Here is a 20,967-nt window from a genome sequence, read left to right as displayed (position 1 = left end):
AGGTAGAAGTGGCGTTGTTGATGAACTCGGTGCCGTTGTCCGCCTGAAAGCACTTGACAGACAAGCTGAACTGGGTATGAGCATAAGCAACAAACTCAACAATATGCCTGTAGACCTCAGATTTATGCCGAAGAGGAAAAGCCCAACAGTAATGTGTGAAATCATCAACCATCACAAGATAGTACTTAAAACCTGAGATGCTAAGCACCGGTGATGTCCAGACATCGCAATGAACGAGTTCAAAGGGGGCAGAAGTGCTAGATGATGAACTAGTAAAAGGCAGACGCGTGTGTTTGCCGAGCTGGCAAGCATGACAAAGACCACGTGCTGCATTATTACATGAAATAGCTGAAATTTTATTAAGTTCACTAATGGCGGCTGGTACAGGATGACCAAGACGTGAGTGCCACAGCGAGGACGAAGCAGAGGCGACGTGACAGGCGGCTGTGGAGGAGCTGGCGTGGGTGGGTGGGTGGAATGGTGTAGAGATCCCCGCCACTATTGCAGCGAAGAATCACGGTCTTGGTCTTCAGATCCTTAATAGAGAAGCCAAAAGCGTCAAACTCAACGGAACAGTTATTATCGCGAGTAAGCTGTCGAACAGATAACAGGTTACGAACAAGATGCGGAGCGATAAGAACATTATTGAGTTGAAAAAGATAATCAGCTATAAGAATACTGGAAGTGCCACGACAAGAAATTGATATGGAATTTTCATTGCCGACTGTGATGAAGGATGGCGAATGGGAAAGACGGGATAGAAGTATACCGTCATTGGAGGACATATGAGATGTCGCTCCAGTGTCGAGGACCCAAGGGCTATTGCCCTGCACCGCCATCTGGTTGAGGGCGGCGATGAGATTCGCCTGGTCCCATGCGCCCATCATGGAAGGGCCTGGTGCAGGGTAGCCGGCGGGCGCTAGCGTAGGAGTCGACACCTGCGGCGGCGCGAAGGCAGTGTGAGCCTGAGGGAAGGGCGCCATGGGAGGGCGCCACTGCTGCTGTGGGCCCCAGGCCCACGGGTTGAAGCAGACCCATGGGCCGGCGGGCTGGGGTCCGCCGCACGCTCCTCCTTGGGAACCCTGGCTCGTCTGCTGTTGCTGCTGCTTGCGGCCGCCGCCGCCGCTACCGTTGCTGCTGCCGCCTTTGCCTTGCCCTTGCCTCTGCCGCCGCCGCGGGGCTGCGAAGCAGGCAAGGACGTCGAGCGGCAGGACGCAGAGGTGCAGGCTGCCATCGTGGAGGCAGTAAGGGCAGTGTTGGAGGCGACCTTGTTGTCGTTGCCGAGGCGAAGTTTCTTCAGGCGAAGCATTTCACTGCCTCGGTGAAGGTCGGTAGTGGCCTCGTGTTGGCGATGATGTCGGCGGTGTTGGCGAGGCGTGGGTTGATGCCGTTCAGCAGATTGAGCACCAGTTGGCGATCCAGGGTGGGGTGGCCGACGTCGCGAAGAGCGTCGGCAGTCTGCTTCAGCTGCGAGGCATAAGCCTCGATGGGAAGGTCGCCCTGAGACAAGGAGACGAACTCCTGGTTCAGGATGACGGCGCGCGGCTCCTGGTTCGCCTGGAACAGATCACGGATGGCCGTGTAGAGATCACGGGGTGGTCTGATCTGGCGCCATGGCGAGGTCAAGAACCCCATCGGAGACGGAGCCGTACATCCAGCTGCGCACACAAGCGCCCGGCTGATTCCAGGTGGGATCAGTCGGACGGGACGTGATGGTGCCGTCGATGTGTCCTAGAAGGCCGAACTTGCCGCACATGGCGGTGAAGAAGGCATTCCACTTGTTGTAGTTTGGCAGCTGGAGGTCGAGCTCGATGGGGACGTGGGTCTTGACGTTGACGGAGGCGTACGGATTGATGAAGACCGGGAGGACGGAGTCGGAGGAGCCGGGCGTCATGCCGATGCCGGAGCTAGGGCTGGACGCCGACGAGGTGGACGAATCCGTCGACATGGCGCCGGATCAGATTGATCGGCGCTGGGGGCGGCGCGGCCAGGGGAGCGGCGCGTCGTAGAGGCGGCGCGGCCAGGGGGCGGCGCGACCTAGGGCGGCGCGGCAAGGGAGGCGGGACCTGGGGCGGCGCGGCCAGGGAGGCGGCACGGCCGGGTGGGGTGGTGGACGTGCGGGCCAGGTGGCGGCGCACGGGAATTAGGGCAGCGGAGGGGTTGGGAGCCAGGGAATTAGGGCCCGGACTCTTGATACCATGTAGAGAGATAGCGAAAGAGGAAAACACCACACCCATTGTGGGGGATGACCTTTCATATATAGCCGAGACGGTTTGATGTACAAGTAAAAGTCAAGTAGACTTAGAGTACAAGGCAAGTCAGCTATATCTCTAATAATCAACTCCACCATCCCCACCTCCAAAAGCAGCGGTTCTTTATAGAGATGAGTCCAGCTTCCTAAAGTTCTTCAGGACTTCTCAACTCCACCATCCCCACCTCCAAGAGCAGCGGTTCTTCACAAGTCCTGCATCAACTTCTTCTATCGTCTAGTGCTCCACCGGCCACCACGGGGTTCAATCGAGGATATCTCCAGTGAACACCTTTGAAGGTGTCATTGTAATGCTGCTTTAATATATAATACATAATTGTAGTTTTATCAAAAAGACGAATCCAATGCAACACAACAATTTAGTTCAACACGATATATTACATAAGTTCAACATCAGCACAACACATTGGATAGTAGTAGTTCAGCATAACAACCAACACGGTAGAAGTAATAAGCCAAGCACAACACACAGGAGGTACACACACTTATCATGTCCAACTGAGTTCACATTTTAACTTAATAACGGTGAAAGGTAACTACAGGATTACTGGATCAGACATGACATTGCCATGAAGCTTATCAACGGGACAATCCAAATAAATCAGGGATCCATTGCTGAACAAAAAACCTTCACATGCTTCTTGGTAGCACCAACAGCCAGTATATCATCCTCTCCTCTGTTGACCCTTGGAGTAAATACAATTCTCTCAGATATACCATCACTGGTCCGGGCAACAATCATCAGCAAATCCGTCACATTGACAGATACGACAGGTCGCATAAGCTGGATTTTTCCACAGTCATCAACAGTCAATGCGTCAGCATCTTTACTGTCATAGAGCACAAGTTCGTCCTCGATGCTGCTGGTGCAGACAGTGATTTTTCCATGAAAACCTCCCTGCAGAACTTCAAATGCTATAGTTCCCTCCAATGCATGTTTAATAACACTGTACGTCACATCCACCATGCGGAGCCTGGTAGCAAGAGATTTGGTTTCAACCATGGATCCTGTCATAGAGCACAAGTTCGTCCTCGATGCTGCTGGTGCAGACAGTGATTTTTCCATGAAAACCTCCCTGCAGAACTTCAAATGCTATAGTTCCCTCCAATGCATGTTTAATAACACTGTACGTCACATCCACCATGCGGAGCCTGGTAGCAAGAGATTTGGTTTCAACCATGGATCCTGTCAACGATCGACCTGCTAAGCCTCTGATGATAAAGATTCCTTTACTAAGCTCTCTGTGCTGCCCTAGATGATCCTTGATCTTCAGATCAATCTCAACATAGATATCACCTAACAATGCAAGCCCTCGTTTTGGCCCAGTCAAGATCAATGATTCAGCCTACAATAAAGTTTACAGAATACATTATTAGCATATTTCTACCAAGACAAAGTATTGCAATAGAAAATAACAAAATTTTACAGCCACATCATATATGAAAGCTATTGGTTACCATAGCTGATGAAACTGTTAATGGTCTTAATCTGAAGCAGATGTGGATAACCTAGATGCACCAATACTACCATGTAATTACAGGACCACTATTTGTTTACAAAGAGCAAAAGATAAGCATACATGTCATCCTGAAAATCTGGATTTTAGAAAGCATAATGGTACATGCAGCTATGGTTACTCTGCCCAGCACACAAAATACAATTCAGTTACAAGTCAGGCCAGAATATAAATTGCTGTCTTCTCTCTGTATGAGTGTGCATAATGCAAACTAGTAAAAGAGATGGTTGTTGGGTTACTTTGAAGAAAGTTGTACCTCAGAATTGATGAGCTGGCAATGGTCACTGGAACGGCGGAAGTGATAAACACACCTCTCATCCAGACTGTCCCTGACAATGACAGTGCCATACACATGGATCGGGAAGCCAACATCTGAAGAGGCTATCTTGACAGACAGGATGTTTACAGCCCCACACAGGTCTGCGTCCTTGATTGCATAAGTACAACTCATCGGACCAAAGGGTGCTATCGTGCATGTGGAAAATCAAAGGAAAATAAATACTAGGTCAGCTCCATCTATCATGCTTACAATTGAATTGAAGATAATATGAATGCGGAGGGAGCTTAATTGCCACAAGCAGAGCAAGTGAAAATTCAGCTGCCATTAATCCAATTACCTCAGAAAAGAAAGGAGAATAATTTCATGTGAGATAAAATTAGAACATGCTATATATATATATATATATATATATATATATATATATATATATAGTAGTTGCAGTAATTAATAATGCCATGGCAAAACATGAATGCCACCAGTGGACTAGCAATCAAGCAATAGGACCGAACCAATACTCGGCGAGCAACTTACACTCCTCATCGAGGTCAAATGTTTGGAGATCGACGAAGGCATATCGGTTGTAGTAGAGGCCCCCCTTCTTGGGATCGAAGTCGAGTAAGCTGGTGATTTTCTCTGGCTGAACATAGGGGCGGCCCTGCGCTCGAAGGAGGTGCGCGCGCTCCAGCTCCTTCTCCCTCAGCCTCTCCGCCGCAGCCGCTCGCTCGGACTCGGTCATGCACGAGAAATCCGGCTTCTTCACCCGAACATAGAGGTGTTGATTAAAATCTTGACCAAGCGCATGTTCTCTTCCTGGGCTTTGTCCTGCTTCGCTGCTCGCCCGGCCTCGCTCAGGCCGGATAAGAAATCCTTGTCCACCATCCTCATGGTGAGAAGCTGGATCTCCTTAGTGATCGAGACCTTGCGATCCTCCCACGCTTGCGTCTCTTCCCACCACGCCACCGCCGCCTCCGCCATGGTGAGAAAACGCTACAACTAACGGAAGAAGAACGGGCGCCCCGGGGTGCCGGCGGCGGCGATTGTGGCAGCAGGGAGTGTGAACAAAAGCTGATCTAGGGTTTGCGAGTGCGGCCCTATCTCCTACCGCGAGTGCTTATATGGTGATTTTTTATGGGTCAGGGTCCACGGGGTCGGCCTCCATTTCTCGACGAGCATCTGCCCGGCCCACGAGGACCGGAGCCCAACTCTTTATGGCCCACTAACAGCAGTCATTTAAGCTCAGTAAAAGCACACGCACGACACGTGCGTGATATATTAAAAAAAAAGACTACATACAAGATGTGACATCATAATTATTGACATGTTAACATTCCATCATTATTGATTATGATACTTGTTTACATCCTATTTCCTCCGTCTCAAATACGCAACATAACTTTCCTACATAATTTTGTCATTGAAAAAGAGCTCTTTTTTTTTCTCAAATACGCATGACAGTTGTCTATCATCGTTTCTCTGATTACAAAAATGCAGCATTCAGAATGCATACAAATACACACAACACACGCACATCGTTTCTCTTATTACAAAAATGCAGCATTTAGAATGCATATTGTCCACACGAAGTCTGAATATGGTCCCGCGCGAGAGACGCGTGAGAGAGCCCTCCTTCCTCCCCAAGAGAGCCACAGCTTCCGGCCCCCTCTCCTTCCCGTCCGGCGACCAGCCGGCGGCGAGGGGAGGTGGGCCGGCCCCTAGTTTCCCTTTCTTTTTAGGATTAATTGGATCTGTGCCATTGTAACTTTGCTGGTTTTGAACCGCACCATTACTATTCACAAAACTATGCCACTGACATTACAATTCATCTGATGTTTGGAATACACCATTATGTACGTCTGACGCCGTGTGGAGCCCAGTTGCAGACGTACGAACGCGTCTCCTCCCCTACCGTATTTCCGTATGGACCCTTTTGCCCCCCCTCGCGGACTCCTCTACTCGCACGCCGGTCTGCAATCCTGCTCACCCGTGGGCGGGCCCCCCTGCTCGTCGCCGGCCGAGCGCGCGGGCCGGCATCCACGTGGAGCGAGCCGCGCCGCCGCCGGCCGAGCATGCGAGCGGGCGTCCGTGTGGAGCGAGCCACACCGCCGCCGGTAGAGCGCCACCGTCGATGGAGGAGGGAGAGGACACGCCCACTCCACCTCCGGTGGCTCCACCCGCGCCGACCGCAGCCCCGCGCAACGGCGCCCTTCGCAGCCCCCTCCCCCGTGCTGCCTCTCCGTGGATTCCCGCGCGGCGGCTACTGCTTCCTCGCATCGAGCGAGCCGCGCCGCCGCCGGCCGAGCGCCCGGGCGGGTTAGGGGACCGCCGCCGCGGGAGGCCGAGGTGCTGGAGGCTGCGGCCGAGCTCGCCGCGGTGTGCGCTGCCATGAAGGACGGCGGCGGCTTCGGGATGCTTCGGGACGGCGGCGGCGGCCGCTGCTTCTTGCACAGCGGCGGCGGTGAGAACACGCGGAGCTCGCGGCCGGAGCTCGGAACCGGCGAGCAGGAGGAGCGCGTGGCGGCGAGCAGGGCGGGTACAACAGCAGGAGGAGCGTGGTGCCGGGCGAGCAGGAGGAGCGCGATGGCGGCGAGCAAGAGGGTGGGCAGCAAGCGAGCAGGAGGAGCGCGGCGGCGGACCGGCATGCGAGCAGGAGGAGGCTATGGGGGATTGCCCTGGCTGGTGCAAACAAGGAGAGGAGAAGAAAGGGGATGACATGTGGGGGCCACATGTCAGTGAGTGGAGAGAGGGGGCAAGGGCGTATGGGTACGCCTGCAAGTGGGCCCAACATGGTGTTAGACGTACATAATAGCGTATTTCCAATGGTAGGTGAATTGTAGTGGCAGTGGCATAGTTTCTTAAGAAGTAATGACGCGCTTAAAAAACGGTGAATAATGGCACAGATCCAATTAACCCTATAATTTTACCACTACCAACGTGAGAATCCATCTCTCTGCACTCTTCCTTCCATCTAGCATACTGCATCCTGTGATAATTGTTCAAGGCAGCATTTAGCTCATCAGTCGGGGGAAATACCACAGGAATCCTCAAAAAGGGAAGTAGTTTACAGTTAGAGAGAGAGAGAGAGACGAGAGTGGTCACCTTCACCTGTGCCTAATCTGTTCCCGCTCATCGAAGGTGCTCCCAGGATCATAGCAGCCAAGCAAGAACTCCCAAACCTCCCCCCTGATGGCAGGGTGGACACCCTAGTGCACAGATACAAATACAGAGGGCAGGTGGAGAGACGATTGAGGTCCAGATGAATTGGTGTGAGCAGAGCAAGGAACCATACCCCCTCTGTATGCGGCTTAGACCCGAAGCGATATCCAGGCAGCCTTCACGCGTAAACGCAGCGTGCCATTTCCGCACGCTCAATGTCTTGCCGACCTGAAACCAACGCAGCTGGGGCTTGGATCTCGAACCAATCGGGGACGGGGAGGAAAAGAAGCATATGCTCACCTTGATCTTGAACTTGGTGCTGGGGACGTTTTGGCTGCAATCCGGGCGGACCTGGTAGAAGGATATCTCATCATGCTACCGACTCCAATTAAGCGATCGCTGTTGTTCCCTTTGCTCTTTAGCAGTAGCTAGCAGCAGATCGATCGATCCGGCTATTTCCTCCCAACCAGGAACGAACGAGTGAAAGAGAGGGGAACTGGATCGAGGGAGCGAGGACAGGAAAGGGAGCAGTGGTTGGTTAGCCTAGCTGGCTGGGTCAGCCCCCAACTGCAGCCTCCCCGGGCAGGTACAGCCCGCGCGCTGCGCTGCCGGCTTCCATTTGGTTTCAAAGCTCCCTTTTTTTTCTTTTCGATACTGATTTTTCTTTTATTTTAAAAATTGTTTCAGAATTCCTCAGTTCATGATGCGAAGAACACTCATGCTCAAAACACGCCATGATCATCATTAAATAAATTTGAACACCCAATCTTTTCTTATAAAACAAGATGAATAATTGTAGGATCGTAATGATATTTCCACACCCCAAAAGCTAGGCCAAATGACAAGGGCCCCCTCTCAGCTTGTAACTTGGGTGCGCGTCATCAATCCAAGACTAGTCTTTCTTTTTAGCTACTAGTAGGGTTGTGTTTGAAGAATGATGTTGCGAAAAAAATAGTCACACTAAATTTTAGCATCAACAAGCAGCATTTTAAAGAAGGTAATCACTTCTTACTCGACGGAGCCACAAACATCCACAGGGTACGGTTCACGGGAAAACATTTTTATTTCTATTGCTCTCTCTTAAAAAGTTGTAGTTCTTTCAGGTGAAGTCCTGAAAGATCGAAGTCAAGCGACAATATGTTCACCATGCAAGAAAACGCCTAAGATGACTGTAATTGTTTGAAAGATAATAAACAAAGCAATGCTTGGATTCTGAAGACTTGAATAACACAAAGCAAATAGCAGCTCTATTTTTATTCATAATTTCATATAGATGGTGAACAGAGGTGTTTCTTCAGTCAAGTAATTCACGATTCAAATGATACTGCTTTTCCACTTGTAATTGATTCACTGAAACCTGCAACAAATGGAAAGATGTTGCATTAGTGAAATTCAAAAATCAACACAGTCACAATATGGGCCATAGGCACATTAGCAGTAAACTACAGTTAACACATATTTTTCCTTGCTGCTATTGAACATGAACCTCTTGGAATAAATTTAACCCATTATTCAAATAACTAAATGTCTCAATAGCCCAAATTCAGATAACCAAATCATCTGAATAGCCCACTATTTTTTTTCTCTTGACTACCATCTAGATCAATGCATGAACAATGAATGCACATGTGGGCAGTAACTCCAAAATTCTGAATCTAAGACATTTTTCATGGACGGGCATATATTTTTCTGAATAGCCCAAATTTCGCCATTGCGGGGGGATGATACTAATGCCTCATATATTTGAGTCAGCAAGACCGTCACAAGTATGAACTAATGGAATGACTACTGAATTAACAGACTGAGAAACAGTTGACGCGCCAAGTTCACCACACCGACCACAAATCAGTAAGGACATGAATGGAATGGAATCTGCATCCGATGCAATGGAGGAATTCGCCCACACACTGACTGACAGATCTCAAGAAGAATCAAGCATCTTTTGTGATTTCTGAAATGGTAACATGACGGGATATTTACCTTTAGTCCATGCTTAATTATGCTGCATATTTGATCCTTGGAATAAGCACGGAAAGTTACAAAAAGAGGGTTGACTGTCAATTAAAGTAGCAAAGCCAAAGGAATGTTAGTTTACTTCATACCAGAAAATGCAGCATTTAAGATTCTTGGCAATGCTTGGAATCAAGACGCAATTTGGACATCACCAGGAGGAACTCAGCACAGAAGACCCAGAAACTTGGAATCAAGATGCAATTTGGACAAGGCCAGAGAAATTCATCACCTTCACCACGAATGGCACATCCGTCTCCCAGCACCAACCTCATCAGCTTCATGAAGCTACCCATGCCAATTGCCTCCTCCTGTCCTATCCTTTGCAGCCATTGAAATCATTTGGACCTTATTCTTCAACTCGGCAACTGAAATAATATTGAAATGTCAATAACAATGTATAAAGAATACACAACAGAGAAGCATTATTTTTCTAACTCAAGTTCTAATAATTCAAATCCAAGGAGCAAATATGTACAGTGAAGAAAAGAAGTAGATGGAAGAGCAAGTACACTTCAATGCTCTCTATTCATGATGTACACAGCACTACGTTCACTGTATGAAATTGAAATCACGTATGAAATCTCCATCGGTCAAATTTCAGCACACTTTTTAATTTTTAAGTACACCATGTTAAGATTGAAATTAAGTTGTGCGGTATTCGACTAAACGAGAACTAATCCTTTCTTGTTTATTGCAGTTACAAACTTACTATATGAAATGCTGAAAAACAGCGATGTGGTGTTGTGGACGCCTTCGTCGGCATCCAGTATAGGCGCAAGAAGAAAGAGAAGCCGACAGCTCCATCATCTAGTGGCTAGAGTTTGTTACTATTTTTAGCAGATTTGTTTCAGATATTGTTAAAGTTTGTTAGGAAAGTTTGTAATATCGTGGCTATATAAGCAGCACGGCTGAACTATTGAGGTTAGGCAATAAACAGGATCCAATCTACTCAGAGCCTCCTAGGGAGGGCGAGTCCATCAGGTCCCTATCTTGCCAAACAATCCACCACAACATGTGGTGTGTAACAGAGTCAGCACAATCTCTGCATTATGAAAGCTAGTACAGGTATTTTTCACAAACCAAACTCAGGAATCAGGATCCCAACTTACATCCCCTGGTCCTAAAGGTCTTTGAAATCTTGATATAGAAACATAAATCTAGGAGGGAATAAGCAATTGAGCGTGATGCATACCTTCTTCCTATCAGGCTGAAGGCATCTTGCTGCAGAACCATAAGCAAGATCATCGACACTCACCAAATTCGATGACAATTCCATCCTCCCAGGCAATCCCCACATGCCCAATGTAGGAGAGGAGTCCAGACAGTGCAACAAGGAAACCTTGCTTTCTTTGGGTCTACTTCTCCCAGAGGCCACAACTCCTGCACCTCATCATTTGAGCTGAATACTTCATCGTCAGGAGTGGCTTCAAGCTCCATTGAAGTTGATTCTTTCAGCAACTCAAATGCTCTTTGTGCTATAAAATATAATCTGCTACTGCTAAATTCCATGTCATGGTCTTTCAGCCTAGAAGATTAAACACCAATCAAGTTAGGCGCATTAACTTGTATGATCATCATACATTCTACTCTAAGGCAGAAAAAATAGCTACAGAATGATGACCACATAATATCTGGGGTACATTGGTGGCTTTACGAAAACAACTACATGGTCTTTTCTTTTAAAGAAATATGACAATAACAGGAACAAAATTGTTAGATATGCAGAGAAAAATGGTAGCAGCAAATCTTTAGAAATAAGTGCGACAGTGACAAATCAACAAAAAAATGTCAAACACTGACTAAAAGGATAAAGAGGCAGAGCAGTAGGATTAGGATGACACCTAGCGATTCCATTTGCCTTGTATAATGCAGATAATCGTGTTCTCAGTATAGACATGGTAATGAGTATTTAAATCACTTCTTTACTACTGCAGTCACTACAATACGTCTCAGTAATTATTCATCATAGCAATGTAACCAGTTTGATAGTAAACAAATGACAATGGATGTAAGCAGATAAACGAAGCAGATAAACAAATGACAATGGAGGTAAGCAGATAAACAAATTGATTCAAATGTAATTGCAGCTGCTGCAGCTCATGTTTATCCCCCATTATAAACATAAAGACCTATTATTAGATTATTTTTGCCCTCTTCTAGAGAAAAAGCTGGTCTTCATTCACCAGATCAATGTAACTTAGACTGCTAATTCACAGCATGAAGTAGACCATATATACGGTTAACAGAACACACAACACCAGCCATGAATCTTAGTTTCAGACTAATGTGAGCTGATGTGTCCTGCAAGACCAAGCAAAGCCTCAAGTCAATGACAAGAATGGATCCATTTGCAAATTTTGACATTTCAAGTAAAAAAATATAATCTCAAACAATTCCTCCTGAATTTTCGTCATGTGTTGTCAGCGATGGACACGGCTTAATAGTCTGCAGCTTAAACATTTCTGAACATAGGATGAAGCACCAGCTAGCTCCATGTTAACCACCGAGGCAAGAAAAAGATTAATTTAATTCCCCTCCATTTGAAAGCTGCTTACTTCAATATAGAAAGAAGTACATCCTGATTCCTTTTTATCTCTCAAACCATTTAATAGCTAGGGACCTTATCATATATAAAGACCTGGCCTACATCATCCTCACCGTTTCTCTGATCCTCTCCCTGCTCACCCAAAGCAGAAAAAGCGCCAGAAAATATGAGAAACAAGGAGGCCCAAATTAACAACCAAGCTATTCGACGCAAGCCACAATTAATAATCTTTTTAATCTGAACCATCTCTTACAGAAGGAAATACATAATCCCACTTGACATGTATTTCAACAATGATGGGACCAAAAAAATTCTAAAGAAAACAGCTTTGATCTCTACTGGACGTTTTTTTTTTCACAAAGAGCACAATGCACAGATGCATCACCTTACTGAAGTTCATACCAAGAATTAAGAGTGGACCTGCAGTAGGGTCAATAAATGGAATAAATGGACATTGAAATTAGAAACTGGCTCAATCTTGCCTAAGCCCTACATAACATCTACATAGAAAAATTTATATATAGAATTAACTTGGGCTATGAAATTAGAAACTGAGTCAATCATGCCTAAGAGCTGTATTGTGGCAGCAGGGCTTGGCCTAGAGTGATACGGTGTGGCCGTCGATGGAAACGCAGAGGAGAATAGAGGAACAGGTGGGCTTGAGAGGTGGAACGCAGAGTGTACGGCGGAGGGCTGTTATCGCCGGTGGCCGGATTAGCCACCGTCGAAGAACAGCTCCCACCCAACGGGAGAGCTTTATTTCTTCGATGAAAACCTAATACAAACTACCGGCCTGCCTTTATAAGTCAGGGGGCCTTATTCTCAACTAACAAATCTCCTGAATAACAACTTATCTCTCTCTCTCCCGTGCATATCTTTTCCTAATTAACCAAATCAGCCACTTTTCCCGGTTGTGGACTCTGTAGGCTTCCTCCTGCGCCTATACGTGTGCTTGAAGTAGAAAGAGTCCACAACATTTCCCCCCTCCCCCTGGAACAGCTCGTCCTCGAGCTGAAAAGAGGGATAAACCCTCTTGAAGTCCTCCAACGCTGTCCAAGAAGCATCAGCCGCTGATTGTCCTTCCCAGTGCACCAATAATTCCCAAACGCCGCGGTAGAGGCGAGCACGGACAACCAATAAAGGGACAGGCACCACCCGTCCATGAACCAGGGAAGGAAGAGGCACCGGTGCAACTGAAGAGGGAGGAGTACCCACAAATGGCTTCAACAAAGCGACATGGAACACATCATGGATGCGAGCATTGGCTGGCAACTGAAGACGATAAGCCACAGAACCCACCCGAGCCAGCACCAAGTAAAGACCGAAATAGCGAGGACCAAGCTTCGTGGCACGAGCTGGCGTAATACCCACAGCCGTCCGGTGATGCAAACGCAGCCAGACCCAATCACCCACTGAAAAAACAAGGTCCCGGCGCTTCCTGTCATGCTGAGACCGCATTACCTCCTGAGCAAGCAAAAGACGATCACGAACCTCAGAAAGAAACTCATCACGATCGCGGAGCTGACTGTCCACCGCTGCAACACGCGCAGAATCTGGTTCATACTGAATTAAAGCCGGGGGAGGACGCCCATAAACCACCTGAAACGGGGTGAGACCAATGGATGTCTGGAAGGAGGTATTGTAGCAAAATTCACCCATGATAACCACTTAATCCAGGAACGCGGTCGATCTCCTGCCATGCAACGCAGATACATAGTAATAGTGCGATTAGTAACCTCGGATTGGCCATCGGTCTGTGGGTGGAAAGCGGAGCTGAGCAACAGTTTGACGCCCGCAAGCTTGAAAAGTTCCTTCCAATATTCACTGGTGAAGACCGGGTCACGATCACTCACAAGGGAGCAAGGAAAGCCATGCAGCCGCACAATTTCATCAAAGAAAGCCCGAGCAACCTAGTTGGCTGAATAAGGGTGACCGAGTGGAATAAAGTGAGCATATTTAGAGAAACGATCCACCACTGTCAACACCACTGACTTGCCACCCACCTTGGGAAAATCCTCAATGAAATCCATTGCTATGTCACTCCAAACTGAAGTAGGAACCGGGAGCGGTTGCAGGAGCCCGGCTGGATGTAGATGCTCCGTCTTATTGCGCTGACAAACTGTGCATCCTTGAACAAACTCACGGACCAGACGGTTGAGATGCGAGTTGAAGGACAGGCGGAGACGATGAAGCGTTTTCTGAATGTCCTCATGTCCAGCGGCATGTGCATCAGCCAACAACTGCTGCCACAAGGTTGAGGTGTCAGGAACATAGGCCTTGCCATGGAAGAGCAGCAAACCATCGACCTCAGTCCAACCCTCAGGTGCAGATCCGCTAGAAATCTGAGCACGCAGCTCCTGAGCACGAGGATCATTGGCCAGTTCTGCCCGCAGAGCATCAAAAATGCCAAATGAAACAGTTGAGAGGGCAAAAACAGAGAGAGTCTCTTCATCACGACGTGACAGGGCATCTGCGGCGCCATTCTGCTTGCCAGGCTGATAAACCACATCAAGATCATATCCAAATAGCTTTGTCACCCAAGTGTGCTGTGGTATTGTCGTCAAGCGCTGATCAAGAATGAATTTCAAGCTGCGGTGATCAGTACGGACTGTAAGGGCCGTCCCCATAAATACGGTCGCCAATTGCGCACCGCTTTCACCAAGCCGATAAGCTCCCTCTCATAAGCTGGTAACTTTGCATGATGAGGAAATATGATATAGCCCCCTTCCCTTGATGTAGGACGGCTCCAAAACCAGTGCCCGAAGCATCACAGTCCACATAGAAGCGCTTGGAGAAGTCGGGCAGCTGAAGTAATGGGGGCGGATATCAACCTCTCCTTCAAGGCAAGGAACGTTGCGTCTGCCTGAGGAGTCCATGTAAAGGCCGCGCCCTTCAGCAAGGCCGTGAGGGGCTCTGCAATGGCACCGTAGCCTGCAATGAATTTCCGGTAATATCCCGTCAACCCGAGGAAACCCCGAAGAGCTCGCGCCGTCCGAGGTCTAGGCCAAGCTTCCACTGCAGTAACCTTGGCCGGATCCATAGCAACACTGTCTGCTGAGATAATGTGCCCCAGATAAGCCACTTGTGTTTCGCCAAAAAAACACTTGGATTGCTTGATGAACAGAGTGTTGGCACGTAGCAACTGGAAGACGAGTTGTACCTGCTGCACGTGTTCCTCCCAAGAAGAGCTATAGATGAGAATATCATCAAAAAATACAAGAACGAACCGGCGGAGAAACGGCTTGAGGATGTCGTTCATCAAAGCTTGAAATGTTGCCGGCGCATTCGTCAACCCGAAGGGCATGACGAGGAACTCGAAGTGGCCGTGATGCGTCCGGAAAGCCGTCCGATGGACGTCGTCCGGGTGCATGCGCACCTGATGATATCCGCTCCGCAGGTCGAGCTTGGTGAAAAAGCGGGCGCCCCGAAGTTCATCCAGGAGTTCGTCGACGACTGGGATCGGAAACTTGTTCTTGACCGCCTTGTCATTCAGGGCCCTGAAGTCAACGCAGAATCACCATGAACCATCATGTTTCTTGACCAGCAGGACAGGGGCGGAGAACGGCGACACCGTCTCCCGAATGATCCCCTGGGCCAGCATCTCATCACATTGGCGCTCGATCTCATCTTTCAGGAGCTGAAGGTAACGATACGGCCGCACCGCCACTGGAGCCGCGCCGGGAAGCAGGTGGATGCGGTGATCATGGCGTCGTGGTGGAGGCAGGCCTTGCGGCTCCTGGAAGAGATCGTTGTATTCGAGGAGCAGGGCGTCCACGAGATCGCGCGTTGCGGTGAGGGCGGCCATGCTGACACCCGTGCCGTCGATGCTGTGCCACAGGATAGCGCGGCCCTGGTACTGGAACGCCATGGATAGCGCCTTGAAATCCCAGGTGATAGGCCCCAAGGTCTTGAGCCATTGCACGCCCAGAATCACGTCGAAGCCATCCAGGGCCAAAGCACAGCAGTCGACGACGAAAGCCTCGCCGTGGATGTAGATTGTCGTGGCTGCGCAGATGCTCGGGCTGTGTAGCCGCTCCCCGTTCGCCACGGCAACCGTCAGGCCCGGCCGGTGCATGATGTCGAGGCCGAGCCGACGGGCGACGTCGTGGATGAACGTGTGCGTTGAGCCCGAGTCCACCAAGGCGGTGAGCTCGACTCCACTGATCTGGACGCGGAGGCGGATGAAGTAGCACTAGCCGTTCGCCCACTTCTCCGCGATCTCCGGCGACAGGCGACGGACACGGGAATGGTGTTGGTCGTCGGGCTTCAGGGGCGCCGTGGGTGAAATAGCAGGGGCCGGTTGGGGGCGCGCCCGCGGCGCCGAGCGTGTAGTCGAGGGGTGAATCGCACGTGCCGCCTCAGCAGAGCGGCGCTCATACGCTCGCGCCAGGCTCATGGCCGTCTGGAGGTTCGCCGGGCGCTGCATCTCCACATCCGACGCAAGCGGCTGGCCCAGGCCGGCGGTGAAGAGGTCGATCTGGTGCTGCCGCGTCAGGTGCTCGCAGCGGCACAGGAGGGCCAAGAATTGGCGCTAGTAGTCTTCCACGGAGCCGGTACGCTGGAGTTCCTTGATTTCTCCCAGCGCGTTGGAGCGAATCGGCGGACCGAAACGTAGGTTCGCATACTCAGCGAAGCGCGGCCAGGAGATGATGCCGAGGTCGCGCTCGAGCTGGAAGAACCACTGCGCCGCCACGCCATCCAGATGCAGCGACGCCATCCACACCTTATCCTCCTCCAAGGTGCGGTAGCCACGGAAAAATCCGTCGCATTTGTTGAGCCACGGCAGCGGGTCGGTCTCGCCGTCGTAGCGGGGGAAGGACAGCTTGGGTTCCCGCGGTCCACCGCGGCCACGGGCGAAGCCGTCGTCCCGGCCGCCGCCGCCGTCACGGCGGCTCTCGTGGTCGGTCCAGACGGGCTCAGGACCCTCTGGATTCTCGCCGGCTTGGTACTTCTCCGTCCGAGCGATGCGGCGGTCATGGGAGTCCAGGCGCGTGGTGACCGTGGCCATCTGCCCCGAAAGGCGATCGACCTGCGCAAGGACAACTTCTGGGAGTCCGTCAAGGGAGGATCGTCTTGAGGGCCGGCCATGGATGGCGATGCCCCTGTGCTGGGCTCTGGTACCAAATTGATACGGCATGGCCGTCGATGGAAACAGAGGAGAATAGAGGAACAGGTGGGCTTGAGAGGTGGAACGCAGAGTGTACGGCGGAGGGCTGTTATCGCCGGTGGCCGAATTAGCCACCGTCGAAGAATAGCTCCCACCCAACGGGAGAGCTTTATTTCTTCGATGAAAACCTAATACAAACTAGGGTTTTTTTGTCTACAGGACAATCTCAAAACGTTGTTTTGTGCGCTGCACACCGAACTCCTTGAAATAGTCTCTAGGACACTCTGAGCGGTGAATTTTGTGCGTGGCACACTGGCTCTATTAAACAATTGTTTTGCAACCTGTGAGGTGAGAGAACATGATCCAGAAAGACAAAAATGTCCCTGGATTCCTTGCCTCAGTTGGCTCCGCTCCATTCGCACGGGTGGAGGAACCTGCGACGGATGCCGCCGCCCTTCACGCGGAGCCTGCACGCCTCCGCGCGCACGTCCGCGACGCCACAGGCCTTCATGCCAAGCTCGCGCGCCACCCGCCACATCCGCGATGGCGCCAGCCTTCATGCGAAGCCGGTGCACCCTTGCGCGCGCGTCCGTGAGGCCGCCGCCGTTCACGCGGAGCCTGCGCGCCCCCCGCGCGCGTCCATTTGGCGCGCTGCGCGCTCCGAGTCCGCGCCGAGCAGAGGAGCCGGCTCGCCCCGCCTCCCATCCACCTCCCTCGCCGGCCACGCCTCTCTGACCGCGCCACCTGCTTCCTCCCCTGGCGCGGACGGCGGCCCCTCCTCCCCTGGAGCGGAGCGGCAGCCGATGGGCGCATGCGCGGCCGGTGCGCGGCGCGGTCGGGGGGTGGGCGCGCACGCGGGCGGCGGACCTCGCGGCGGCGCAGGGGCCCCGCCCCAGGCGGCGGTTCGCGAGTTCGACTGCGCGGCGTCGGGAGCGGTGGCCGGCGCGCGGCCCTCTCCCCTGCGCGGAGTCGGGAGCGGCGGCGGTGGTGGGTGCGAGCGGCAGCCGGGCGCGAGCGACAGCCGGTGCGAGCGGTGGAGACCGCTCCCTCCCCTGCGGCATCCCGGCGGCCGGCAGCGGCCTGCGCGGCGGTGAATCGAGGCGGCGAGCACGCGCGGCCGCGGCCGGGGGCGTGCGCGAGTGGCGAGCAGCGTCGAGAAGCTGCGGCGCGCGGGGCTCGTGCGAGCGGCGGTGGCGTGCGTCGGCCCGGCGAGTCCGCGAGCGGCGAGCGGCGTGCGGCGTGCGGCCGCGGCGTCCCTCCTCGGCTCGCCCCGGCGTCCACGGCGAGCGGCGGCGGCGTCCAAGCACGGAAGTGGCGTAGCGGCGTCCACGGCTTCGTGCAGTTCGGGGCTCCTCTGCTCGGCGCGGACGCGGTCGCAGGCCAGATGCGCACGAGGGGCGGCGGACCCGTGCTGGGGGCCAGTGGATGTGCGCTGGGGGCTACGGACGCGCCCGCGGCGGGGCACTGCTGTCGGGGATGCGGATGGAGGGGCGGCGGACGCGCTCGCCGCAGGGCGGCGCCGTCGTGAGGCGGCCGGGGGGGGGGGGGGGGGGCGGATGCGCTCCGCCACGGGCGCCGGGGCGGGGAATGGATAGGGTGAGGAGATAAGGCTCAGGGGGTATTTTGGTCTTTTTACTCGGCCTTCTCTCACTCAGATTGAAAAAGAATTGTTTAAGGGTGGCAATGTGCAGCGCATAAAAATACAAATTCAAGGTGTGCTGCAGACTAATTCAAAGAGTGGAGTGTGCAGCGCACAAAATCACGTTTTGAGAGTGTCCTGTAGACAAATTTCCCTACAAACTACCGGCCTGCCTTTATAAGTCAGGGGGCCTTATTCTCAACTAACAAATCTCCTGAATAACAACTTATCTCTCTCTCTCTCCCGTGCATATCTTTTCCTAATTAACCAAATCAGCCACTTTTCCCGGTTGTGGACTCTGTAGGCTTCCTCCTGCGCCTATACGTGTGCTTGAAGTAGAAAGAGTCCACAACATAGAGCTATGCTATCTGGCGTCTTGCTCTAAACTACATAAAAATATATATCAGTGGCTTGCAAAAAAAAAACATATATCAAAACACGCTATTTTAGTAATTTGGGGTCCGAACAAGAAGCTACATATCCACATAAACAAATTAAATACTTTTATATGATAAGATACTAATAATACTGACATATCACCTTGTAGGTCTTATCCCCAAAGAAACGAATTTCTTGAAATTCCACAAGAGTATCTCAAGCAGTACGTTTTGTCCCAACCTTGGGGAAGTACCTGTAATTTTACTATTTTAGTGCATCAGTATTAAATACCATGCTTCTTATTATTGTCAAAAAAGAAATATGCATAAAAGTCTAGGCTATTCACATCAAAACTAATCTGACCCTCCAATAGAAAATGTCAAGTTCAAGTGAGCAAACTTTTCACGAAGCACAGATACCATTTTAAGTCGAATGTTATGCACCTGCAGGAAATACCTTGTTTCCGTTCATGTATCTTCGATAACTTTCCACCTCCGACTAAGAAAGGTACTTTCCACCTCCGACTAAGAAAGGTTACTGATTCTAGTAAATGATTCATTACCTTATCGTACTTCTCGAATTTTCATCACGTTATTCTTGACTACAGTTTCTTCCTATCGGAGAAACATTAATCATTCCTCTTCGGAACTCTATGAAGGTACCCCTGAGCAAACAGCCTATGTGTGTTCAGTAATTATCACTGAGCTAGTGCAGAACATAGTCATTTAATAGGGTTCCTCACCGACCTTTTAATTGGGATATCCAAGTCTGCAATGTAATGAAGGGTGAAATTAATAAATTCCTGAAAAACATATGCAAAACTTTAGCAAGCCTGATGTTGGATCAATGGAATCAGTGAAAGAAAGTGAATACACACATAGGCTCACCTTCAGCTTGTCTTCTCCGAGAAATGATTTCAAACTCTGCAGAAAGTAAAAGTTCTGTATCAGCATATACAAGAACCTAGAGCAACCAGATATTCTAGTAGAGTAGCAGGCCCTGTCAGTAACTTGATTTTGCTTCCTTTACTAACATTTCCTTGCAACTAAATTTGTTGATATCAGATTCAGCCCGTCACTGGATACAAGACAGTATGCTTGTGGTGCCCAAAGACTTACTTGAGTTCCAATTAGCTCTCCGTTCGTGTGTGCAACGACGTAATCATAGTCAGTAATAACTGCAACAAGGTTTAGCAACAATGTGCAATTCCAGTTAACAACAGATCGTCGCCAAAGTTGTGTGTGCACATCCCAGACCTGTTCTGCCGAGTTGCTCCATAATCTTCACCAGATCGGATCCGCCCAACACCCCATAGTGACGCATCCCATGGCCGAGACACCACAGTGACGCATGATCCCACCACCATCCCGCACGACAGCTCCACTGCTACCAGGGCCACAACTCCGGCGCCGCTACTCGGGAGCCGATCTCTGGGTGCCGAGACCGTCGTGGGGCAGGAGGGGGCCGAAGCGGGAGAAGGAGAGCGTGGGGGTGAGAAGTGACGGGCGGAAATTTCGGGTGGGTACAGGCGGGCGGGTACATTTTGCCTCGGTGAAAAAAAACACGTCGGGGAAGGATGAAACATCGCGGAAACATTGTTTTTGCCGCTGGGGAGTTTCGTCGAGCTAGAGTTCGATCAAAATCTTTCTGATTAGTGGGCACTGTGTGAGAGGGTAGGGGTTAATTTTTTTAGTGAAAGATAATTTTAATTTTTTTGCATCCTTGTAGTATAGATACACCACAACTCAAAATCCAAACACTGAAAGCACAATACTATTAAATTCTAAAATATTTGTTTCTATAGAAAGTCAAACCCAGAACGACTGTTAAATGGTCAAAACAACTGATTAAATGAAAACGGTGTACCGCAGTGCAGCGTCTAAATTGTGCTTAAATAGGCTAAATAACCATTTAAGGGAACAATAATTGCAACATATAAATAGGCTTTCCGAAAAGCAGCGATATAACTACTAAAATCCTAAACAGCTTTGGGCTACGAATACTAGGAGTGTTGATTGTGCTTTCCGACCTTTTTTTATTTTTGCAAAAGCCAAAAGCCAACCAGA

General features: G+C 50.5%; 3 protein-coding genes across 22 annotated transcripts; all 3 read right to left on the bottom strand.

Moving 5' to 3' along the window:
• Positions 1–1,296: 1,296 nt before the first annotated feature.
• On the bottom strand, positions 1,297–1,948 carry LOC120648922. The gene is made up of 2 exons (XM_039925549.1): positions 1,631–1,948; positions 1,297–1,557 (listed from the first exon to the last, which is right to left on the bottom strand). The coding sequence occupies exons 1-2, from the start codon at positions 1,946–1,948 to the stop codon at positions 1,297–1,299; spliced, it is 579 nt and encodes a 192-aa protein (XP_039781483.1).
• A 666-nt stretch (positions 1,949–2,614) lies between these two features.
• Positions 2,615–7,762, bottom strand: LOC120648989. Of its 4 annotated transcripts, none has more exons than XM_039925614.1 (5): positions 7,520–7,762; positions 7,163–7,447; positions 4,043–4,251; positions 3,448–3,615; positions 2,615–3,269 (listed from the first exon to the last, which is right to left on the bottom strand). In XM_039925614.1, exons 2-5 carry the CDS (start codon positions 7,212–7,214, stop codon positions 2,871–2,873), a joined length of 828 nt encoding a protein of 275 aa, XP_039781548.1. In that variant the 5' UTR covers positions 7,215–7,447; positions 7,520–7,762; the 3' UTR covers positions 2,615–2,870. The 4 variants fall into 4 exon arrangements, with proteins under 4 accessions (XP_039781548.1, XP_039781546.1, XP_039781547.1 ...); XM_039925612.1 differs by lacking the exons at positions 7,163–7,447; positions 7,520–7,762 and adding exons at positions 4,598–4,829; positions 5,094–5,123; XM_039925613.1 differs by lacking the exons at positions 7,163–7,447; positions 7,520–7,762 and adding an exon at positions 4,598–5,167 and having other exon boundaries at positions 2,615–3,243; positions 3,422–3,615.
• Positions 7,763–8,263: 501 nt separating this feature from the next.
• Positions 8,264–20,369, bottom strand: LOC120648990 (phosphomannomutase-like). Of its 17 annotated transcripts, XM_039925616.1 has the most exons (8): positions 20,158–20,369; positions 20,020–20,078; positions 19,789–19,824; positions 19,648–19,669; positions 19,064–19,154; positions 10,425–10,757; positions 9,462–9,597; positions 8,264–8,576 (listed from the first exon to the last, which is right to left on the bottom strand). In XM_039925616.1, exons 1-6 carry the CDS (start codon positions 20,222–20,224, stop codon positions 10,484–10,486), a joined length of 549 nt encoding a protein of 182 aa, XP_039781550.1. In that variant the 5' UTR covers positions 20,225–20,369; the 3' UTR covers positions 8,264–8,576; positions 9,462–9,597; positions 10,425–10,483. The 17 variants fall into 17 exon arrangements, 16 of the variants coding, with proteins under 16 accessions (XP_039781550.1, XP_039781553.1, XP_039781555.1 ...); XM_039925619.1 differs by having other exon boundaries at positions 8,264–9,597; positions 10,425–12,197; XM_039925621.1 differs by having other exon boundaries at positions 8,264–9,597; positions 10,425–11,909.
• Positions 20,370–20,967: the final 598 nt, after the last annotated feature.

The sequence above is a fragment of the Panicum virgatum genome, chromosome 9K (assembly GCF_016808335.1).
Source record: "Panicum virgatum strain AP13 chromosome 9K, P.virgatum_v5, whole genome shotgun sequence".
Lineage (NCBI taxonomy): Eukaryota > Viridiplantae > Streptophyta > Magnoliopsida > Poales > Poaceae > Panicum > Panicum virgatum.
The sequence above is the reverse complement of the archived record's forward strand: the minus strand, read 5'-3'. Positions and strand labels throughout refer to the sequence as shown.

Coding starts and splice junctions, on each gene's coding strand:
- LOC120648989 (XM_039925613.1), bottom strand. CDS start 4,802: ATGACCGAGTCCGAGCGAGCGGCTGCGGCGGAGAGGCTGAGGGAGAAG. Junction 3,616..4,042: donor GCCAGCTCATCAATTCTGAG/GTACAACTTTCT, acceptor ACTTTATTGTAG/GCTGAATCATTGATCTTGAC. Junction 3,244..3,421: donor ACCAAATCTCTTGCTACCAG/GCTCCGCATGGT, acceptor TCTTGCTACCAG/GCTCCGCATGGTGGATGTGA.
- LOC120648990 (XM_039925615.1), bottom strand. CDS start 20,224: ATGCGTCACTATGGGGTGTTGGGCGGATCCGATCTGGTGAAGATTATG. Junction 20,079..20,157: donor GGAGCAACTCGGCAGAACAG/GTCTGGGATGTG, acceptor ACCTTGTTGCAG/TTATTACTGACTATGATTAC. Junction 19,825..20,019: donor GAGAGCTAATTGGAACTCAA/GTAAGTCTTTGG, acceptor TACTTTCTGCAG/AGTTTGAAATCATTTCTCGG.
- LOC120648922 (XM_039925549.1), bottom strand. CDS start 1,948: ATGTCGACGGATTCGTCCACCTCGTCGGCGTCCAGCCCTAGCTCCGGC. Junction 1,558..1,630: donor ACGGCTCCGTCTCCGATGGG/GTTCTTGACCTC, acceptor GATCTGTTCCAG/GCGAACCAGGAGCCGCGCGC.